Raw genomic sequence first — 9,306 nt, forward strand, 5'->3', positions numbered from 1 at the left:
ATAAAAGTTTATTTATTTTTAATAATAATAATAATAATAATAATAATAATAATAAAAATTGTAAAAAAATAGAATAATTTAATAATAATAAAAATTATTAATATATATATAAATAATAAAATGTAACAAATAATAATTAAAAATTATAAAATAATGATAAATAATAATAATAATAATAATAAAATGTAACAAATAATATTAATTAATTATAAAATAATAATAATAATAATAATAATAATAATATTATTATTATTATATTATTATTATTATTATTATTGTGAGATTACTCAAAATAAAAAAATATTTATTTTAAATTAAATAATAATAATAATAATAATAATAATAATAATAATATAATTGCAAAAAAAATTGTAATAATGAATAATAGTTATTATTATTATTATATAATAAAATGTAACATATAATTAGTAATAATAATAATAATAATAATAATAATAATAATAATAATAATAATAATAATAATAATAATAATAATAATAATAATATCATTATTATTAATATTATTATTATTGTTGTTGTGTTAATTTTATTTCATTCCTATCTATTCATTCCTTGTAAATACCAACCATGGGAATACTACATTTCATTCCATTCCATTCCATTCCAAAATTCATTCCATTCTCTTCTAATTTCATTCCTGCATACCAGCCATCACCTAAAGGTGAAAATAAGAAGAAACAATAAACACAAAAATTGTTACGGATGAACACGAGGGTGCTTATTTCTCGAAGTTGAAAAATCAGGTACATGTAAAATCCATGGAACACAACAAGCATTAAAATGATACTACTAGAAATGCTATATTTTGTGAAATACTTTGTATACCTGAATTAAATAATGACAACAATTACAAAGTTTTCAAATGAAGTGGGTGTGACAGTAGAACCAAACACAGAGATGATAGATACACCGGTTGCCTGCAAAACTACGCCAGAAACATTACATACGTGAATGTAGAAGAAATGCAATTAGCTGCACAAATTCAAGAATGTAGACCTATTTAAAACTCTCTAAAATGTCTTCTGCCTTCAACTGGTGGTCGTGGCCCATGATGTAGATGACCATCAACCATTCAGCAATCAGAATAAATCACTTTTTCAAACACCTGTTTCTTTTTACAGAGGCAATCGACCTGATTGATGAGTGTACCTCCTATCTTACGTTTTCTGAGCGTGTGCTATGGACGTCTAAACCAGATTTCCTCTTGCCCCAGGACCAGAAACTGTCTAAGACACAATTCTAAATACCTTCCAGAGTCATCTTCCTGTTTCCTCGAGAATGTTGCCTGTGAACATGATTTGTGAAGTTGAGGCGAAAAGATTTAGATATCCAAGTACCATGTCATATCTCTGACTATGATAGTTGATCAAATCAGTAATTTGCAGATGAAGAAGACACATTGTTTCTTCTGTAGCTTATCTATTTAGGGGCAGTGCCAGTGGGAGATTAAGAGTTCGGTTTTCCGCTCCCAAGTGTTAGCTCCAAATCATCCATTCCTACTTCATGAATCTTTTCACCTTCCCATGCCTTCACTGCACTTGCAAACTCAAAATCAGAGCCTCGTGTCCTCTTTGCCGCTGCTCCCCACCCAATTTGACCCTCATGAAGGCAAGTTTGCTGAGGCACGGGTTTCACAAGATTATAAGTGGGGGAAGTGGGAGCAACTGAGGATGAACCTGTCTGGAAGTTAACCCAGCGTGCGGTATTAGCTACAGAGATATCGGACTCATCGCATTCTGGAATTGGGGCAGGTGCAAAACGTCTACGACGAGTAGGGCTAGAGGGGGCGGAGGCAGCAAACATAGAGGGTACAAAAGAATTCAGTGGACCTGTGGGTATAGATTCCCAATGAACCTTAGGCTTTGAGTTTCTAGTAGGAGACGAGAGAGGTGGCGTAACAGGAGCACTATTGGATATACGTAAAGGAGGAAGGGCGGAGGGGATTGCCAAGTTGTGAAGGAAAGGTAAAATGTAAGAGGTCGGGTTTCCATCACAGCGCGATGGACTTGGAAAGGATGAAGATGTCGGGCTAGCTTGATAAGAAGGTATAGGACTGGGGAATGCTGAAGAATTCGGGCTTGGTTGCATTGATGAACATAAACTGTTACTCGCAGAAATCATCGGAGTATCACCTTGCGGTGGCTTACATCCCTGAACAACCAAAAACAATTCACAGTTAGCATCATCACCTAGGACTTAATAACACCGTATTGACAAGATATCGATAATCAAGAAAATTCCCAAATTCAATATTTGTTCAGAAACCAGAGATTTGGATGTCAAATTAACACATGCCGCGTGTGTTAGGAGATTTATTCGCAATTAATCACATTTAGCGTCCCATTTAGACGATCGTCTAATTTCAGATCAAAACATGGGATTGAGAAATTCAAGTATTATCAACTAGTAACAAGATGAGGCCTATTGTGCCTTCAACAGTAACCACAAAAAGATACAAGTTTAATAAAAAAAAATTCCACATGGTAAAAATTAAGATAGGCCTAAAAACATTTATACCTCTTTTCGACAAATTCTAGAAACAGCAGAGCATCAAATTCACTGGCATCCCAAAAGAGAAATAATTTGAACTAAAATCACTAAATGCATACTTCCCGAATTTCACACGTATCCAGATCAGATCCAGCAACACGAATCAACATACAGAAAGCACAAAGGACGAATTCCACAAAATAATCTGAGGCAACAGAAATCGAACAATAAACCAAGAGACAGAAAACTGATCCCCAAAAAGAAAAAACAGAAATTGAAGAGCGATCGTTGATTGACCTTGCGATAAGTGGTTCCATCCTCCTCGACAACCCAACCAGCTTCGCGGCAGAGAGCCTTGAGCACTTCATTGTTGTCGCAGTGCTTGGGGAGCCTGTAATTCCCCTGAGCTCGGAGACCGGTGTAGATCTTGGCGGCGACGGCTCTCCTCCGGCGCTCTCTTCGCTTGTTGTTCTCCCTCTCCTTCCAGGTGGGCTGGCGCCCCGTCGATGAACCACAAGCAGTCATTGGCCGCCGGAAAACGCCTCCACCGCGTGTGTATTATTGGAGTTGTAGGGGGAGAAGGGGACTCAATTGGGACATGGTGGTCACGAGGACAACGCCCCACGCTTTATTGGAATTTGTCTATTTCTTTAATTATTTTATTTATTTCCGCCCGTGTCCCTCCACCTTGGATGACCCAGTCCGCTCGTACTAAACCACTCAACTGCTCTCCTCATTTCACTTGAATACGGAGATATATGTAAAGTGGAGTCATTTTTAGACACAAGGTGTCTTAGATACTTTCATAAAAAATCGATTTTTGCTTAATATTTAATTCGATCGATTTTTTATTATTTAGTGATTTATCTAAAATAACATTTTCAAAAATATATTCAACCGATTTTGTTATTATTTTCGATTGTTATGGAGTATATTTTTATATAAAAAAAAATAGTGAACTTGGAAAAAAAATATTAAAAAAATATAAAAATCGAAAATAATAACAAAATCTGTTGATATATTTTTGAAAATAATATTTTAGACAAATCACTAAATAGCAAAAAATCGGTCAAATTAAATATGAAGCAAAAACCGATTTTTATGAAGGTGTCTAAGATACCTGGTGTCCAAAAATCTTTTCGTTAAATTGTAATGTAGCTCTTAAAAAAACTGCGAATCAAATTCCTAGTCGTTGCCGTTAATCTGGCTTCAGTGCAATACCTATAATTAATTTACATATAATAAATGTAAGTATATGTGATTATTACAAAAAAGATAATCAAAGGTTGGGGGACGGATGAATAGCAGTGTGGAATGAAGTTGCGTGGTGGAAAAAGTGTTGAGGAAAATCAGAGGTTGGAAGAAGAAATCTCTTTCTTTGGCAGGGCGCATCGTTCTTGTGAAGTCGGTCCTTCAAGCCATCCCAGTGTTTCAATTGTCTTTTTCCTTCATTCCTAAATCGGTAATTCACGACCTCAACTCTGTTTTTGGAAAATTTTTGTGGGGGGGAAGTGGCGTGTCTAGGTCTATTGCTTGGTTCAAATGGAAAGACATGTGTGTCGACAAGCTTCAAGGGGGATTGGGCTTTCGAAACATTGAATGGTTTAACAAGGTCTTGGTGTTTAAATGGGTGTGGAGGTACTTGGTCGAGAGGGAGGCGTTGTGGGTCAGGGTGATTAAATCCTTGTACGGGGATTTGTCAAGAGGAGAGGGGGGGAGTGGAGGGTGGAGAAAAGGGGCGGGATGAAGGGATGGTGGTCGAAAATTGTTGGGAGGGTGGGGAGGGAGGAATAAAAGTGGTTTAGTGGCAATATTCAAAGGATTATGGGGAATGGTAGAGAGGTTAGTTTTTGGGGTGAGACGTGGGTGGGGAACAGCAACCTCAAGATCCTCTTCCCTAGACTTTTTAATCTTAGCCTCTTTAAAGATGGTAATGTGGAGGAGGCTGGGAAATGGACGGAGGAAGGGTGGGTGTGGGATCTTAAGTGGCGAAGGGAGCTGAGGGAGAGGGAGAAAGAGATGGAGGAAAATTTGCGGTCAGTCATTGGGGCGCTTTCTCCTTGCCCAGACCTCAAGGACGGCTGGAGCTGGAAGGACGCAGCGGGGGGAAAATTCTCGACTAAAGAGGCCTATGAGGAGTGCGCAAAGGCGGAAGGTGATCATTTTGGGAGACACATTGAAGCTAGCGCACAACTGTGGACGGCACCGGCCCCTAACAAAGCCAGAGTGACAGCTTGGAGAAGCATTTGTAACAGGCTGCCAACATGCGAAAACCTTCTCAAAATGAATGTCCTCATCCCAGCCGAAGAACAGTGGTGCAATGCGTGTGTGTGGAGGGAGGAAACAACTGAACATTCTTTTTTCCATTGTCCGAAAGTCGACCGCGTGTGGGACAAAATCAATCAATGGATCGGAATGAAAACGGCTAAACCACAAAAAGTCGAACATCATTTCATGTCTTTCATTGGAGGAGGAAGAGGTAAGAGAAACAAGAACTTCCTTAAAGCTCTTTGGATCGGGACTGTTTGGCTGATCTGGAAGTATAGGAATGAGAGTAGGTTTGAGAACAAGAATTGGGAGGTGTCCAATCTTGTTAATGAGGTCAAAGGGAGGCTTTGGAGCTGGAACAAAATCTTCCATGTGGTCGAGTCCAATGTTCCTTTTACCTTGTGGTGCTCTAACGAGTACGCACCACTTGTATGATATTTTTGGTACTCCTGGTACCGCCCCAGTTTTTTAATAGATTTTTAATTGATCAAAAAAAAATTACAAAAAAGATAATACATCAATTGTCAGATCTAGACACACTTTCAATTTTGATATATTGTTACTGAATGAGTTGACTATGTTCCTAATCTAGACATGCAGCATCAGACAAACTGTAATTCGGCAAATTTTATTATTACAAGTTACGACCGACTATAGAAAATAATGAAAAATATAGTTTTACAAACAATAAATTGTATTTTTGTTTAACAAAGCAAGCGACATATCGATACTTGGCAGGGAGGGTGTTGTGGAGTTGATAGGCGATGGATGAAGCTGAAGAGAGAGCATGTTGATTATTGGAGGCTATGATCTTGCCTTGCTAGCTGATCCACCGGAAGAAGAGGACATAATACCAGACGATATTATGGAGTCATGTCTGCTACCTTCCATGTGTCTACAGAATTGCCCATAGATCAACTCAATATGCTTTAGATTGCCTGCAACCACTCCTGTCCCTTCTTGCTTGCTTGCTTTTCTAATTCATCACAATTCTTACTTTATGCAATTTCATTCCGGTTTCCAAATAAAAAATCAAGTCAACTGCGCAGACTCTTGATTGAATTTTCAATCTTATATGTGGTGTTTATAATAAAGATTTACATATTATTTTATAGGATTAATAGTGTTTTATATCTCAAATTTTTAATATTTTCTATAAAATGTTTCGAACTTGCACAAAGTTTTAATTTAAATTTTAGGCAGAGATGCAAAATGTAGAGTACTTAGAAATCATGTTATATTTATATTTGTCTGATTTTGTTTAAAGAATGTAATAATGTTTCACTTATATATATATATATATATATATATATATATATATATATATATATATATTTGGTACATCTGAGTATGTGGAAACTCACCTCATCATTTTTTATTTTTTATTTTGGTGAAATTCAGGTAAATATCGGTTAACTGAACCTCTATAATTGATTTTCTATTAGAGTTATTGAATTTCAAGATTTTCGATTATGGTTAATCGAAACCGTTTACCACTCAGACATATTGGGTGTCTCCACGGCCCCATCAATCATGTGATGGCTTTGTAACATGTAAATTGTCGTGCTCACCTACCGATTAAATGCGAATTAGCGTGTAATTCGTGGAAATTCGACGTAAAATAAATTTATGTCATTATTTTTAATAATTTTACATTAATTTTATAATTAGGGATTATAGCCAAAAAATACACGAACTTTGATAAAAGTTGCAATTTTCACCTGAACTTTCAAATTAGCCAAAATATACCTGAACTTATATTTTTTGTTGTAAATTTCACCTGAACTTGCAATGATTGAACTCCGTCGAGGTGAAATTTACAACAAAAAATATAAGTTCAGGTATATTTTGGCCAATTTGAAAGTTCAGGTAAAAATTACAACTTTTATCAAAGTTCGTGTATTTTTTGGCTATAACCCCTTATAATTATAACTTATGAATCCAGGAATTTTTCGAGGCCTCTATTTGATAAAGTCTAGCCTAACTTAAAATACAGGTGGGTTAGATTGACCCATCGAGCTGAGTCGATTTTGCCAACTCTAAGCAATAATATATGAATGTTTGGTTCGGATAGTAAAAACATCGCTTTATAGAGATTCTCATAAAAATCAATGTGGAATGAAATAATTTAAATACCTAAAAATAATTATATATGAAAATACTTGAATAATTAAAATAAAAACACAAAAATATGATGATATCAGGTAAGACTATTCGATTTCCCTATTATATAGGTGACGTTGCATTATAATATTGAGTCATCGACGTTCACGAATGGGTTCATAGTTTAGGAAATGGTTTTAATTAAATCAACTAATATCAAAATTAAAAATTAATTTTCTTATGGTTGTCTGATAGATACATAAATAAACTGGTGTAGTCGAAAACATATTTAATTTGTTTATATGATTTGAGATGGAACAATACTTCGAGAGCAAAAAGGGATTCATTTTTATTGTAATATGCACCTATTTTTATTATAGGGTTACAATAGTGAAAATAAAAATAAGAGATTTATAGTGATCATAAAGTTGTGAATAAATTAAAAAAACTGATGTAAAAAATATGAAATCTATAACTCCAACAATAGAAAATACATATTTTTATGTAACATACTAAATGATAAAAAAAAATACGTACTTTTAAAAGACAGAGAAGGTACAATAAAATTAATCAAATTTTAGCGTATATTTTTATTCATATTATAGTTTAAGTGACAATGTATAATAAAAGACATAATTCTGACTGTCGAGAATGGATATGCTCTAATTCGATAATGGTGGTCAAAATTTGTAATGCAACTCCAAACAAGATTTTTTTTTCTTTTCTATAATCTTAACCCTTCAAACTATCGTATTAATATCAAATAAATTTTGATAGTTATATAATCCAAAAACTTTAAATTATGTTCCATCCCCCGCCCCCCGCACCCCCCGCCAATCAAAAAAAAAAAAAAGAAAAAAAAGCAAACAAAATTCGTCCAGTCACATATATCCATGGTCCAATTCATTGAACTTATCCTTTACAATAAAAGCTTCAATAGGAAAATGAGTCACCACCTAACCCCCCCACCGCACGGGCTTCCGCACGTGCAGGATTCCAAGTTCAATGCCTTTTATTTTCTTTGATTTAATTAATGCATTCATACTTTAAAAATCTAATAGGAATTTCCACTCATTTCTCTCATCGTTATGCATCTCTTTTGACTTTGTCAACTTGTAGTACAGAAATTTGTATGGTTCTTTTCATCCATCAAACAAGTTAGTAATACACTTAATTAAAGGGTTAATTGCACTAAATATCACAAATTTTGTCTGAATTCTATTTTTCTTATAATTTAAAAAAATATATTTTTTTATCATAGATTAAATTAATCATTTATTTTTCCACGATTTTTTTTTCCTATAGATCGGAGTTGACGTGGCGCTGATGTGGCTCGCCAGCACACGCCATACTCCAGAGATTGAAAAGGTTGCTTTTTTTTATTACACCAAATATCACAAACTTTGCCCGAATTCTATTTTTCCCATAATTTTTTTTTCATTCTTCACGCACGCACCGAGAATTCCTCTCTACCTTACTAAGTGTTATGTTCATGTATTATGGCTTTGGTATTCATGAGCCTAAAGCAAAGGTAATATGCTGGAGATTAGTAACCAATAGACATTTCCAAAAAAATCCATTATTCAAAGTAAAATTATATAGGAGCAATCATCCAAAAGCAATAAAATTTCATCAAGGCCTTGATATCAGAGTTTATAGAGTACCTCAATCAAAAAGAGTATGTTTAGTAGCTCAATCAAAAATTTAATCCAAGCCTTAATTACGTTAGTTTCTCCAATAACATTACTTCCACAACTGCTTCGCTTGGCTTTCTTGAGTTGGTAACTCTTTTGTGGTTGATGCTAGATCACTTGTACTTCCAGACCTTCCAGCACCTCTAGGCCCTCCACCTCTTGGTCTACCCCTTTGTCTAGGCGGCACAAAGATTACCCTATTTGCATCACCCACATGGAATCCCTAAAACAAAATAACCAATTAAGGAATCCCAAAAATAGCTGCTACAAGTTCAATCCTGCAAACTGTGTGAATAAATATGTAGGAGTGGAACGCTAATGATGCGAAATTTGACAGAAAATTAGGAGAAAAGCGCGATAAACGACTTAAATTAAAATCATTGCATAGTCATTGTATGAATATTATAGTGCGATTTTTCCCATCAAAATCATCACACCTCAAACAGTCACCCTTTAATTTCAATTTTAAAAATCGTGGTAAAAAATTATTTTGATGAAAGTTGTGAATTTTATTGTAATTAGCTTGGCTTATAAGCATATATATATATATATATATATATATAGAGAGAGAGAGAGAGAGAGAAGCAAAAGACAATAATGTGCAATTATCTTTGTAAAGAGATAAGCAAAACCTTGACAAGAATCGCGGCGATCTTCAAGTGAAGAGGTGTAACAGAATCAAGGGATGTTAGAGGCGTACGAGAGGGTGAGGGGCGAAAGGCTTGCGTTT

At 34.8% G+C, this 9,306-nt stretch overlaps 1 protein-coding gene across 1 annotated transcript; it reads right to left on the bottom strand.

Moving 5' to 3' along the window:
* Positions 1-824: 824 nt before the first annotated feature.
* Positions 825-3,256, bottom strand: LOC131023920 (BES1/BZR1 homolog protein 2). Its single transcript, XM_057953572.1, has 2 exons — positions 2,809-3,256; positions 825-2,172 (listed from the first exon to the last, which is right to left on the bottom strand). The coding sequence occupies exons 1-2, from the start codon at positions 3,034-3,036 to the stop codon at positions 1,468-1,470; spliced, it is 933 nt and encodes a 310-aa protein (XP_057809555.1). The 5' UTR covers positions 3,037-3,256; the 3' UTR covers positions 825-1,467.
* Between the last annotated feature and the right edge of the window lie 6,050 nt (positions 3,257-9,306).

Source organism: Salvia miltiorrhiza, chromosome 4, assembly GCF_028751815.1.
Source record: "Salvia miltiorrhiza cultivar Shanhuang (shh) chromosome 4, IMPLAD_Smil_shh, whole genome shotgun sequence".
NCBI classification, from domain to species: Eukaryota; Viridiplantae; Streptophyta; class Magnoliopsida; order Lamiales; family Lamiaceae; genus Salvia; species Salvia miltiorrhiza.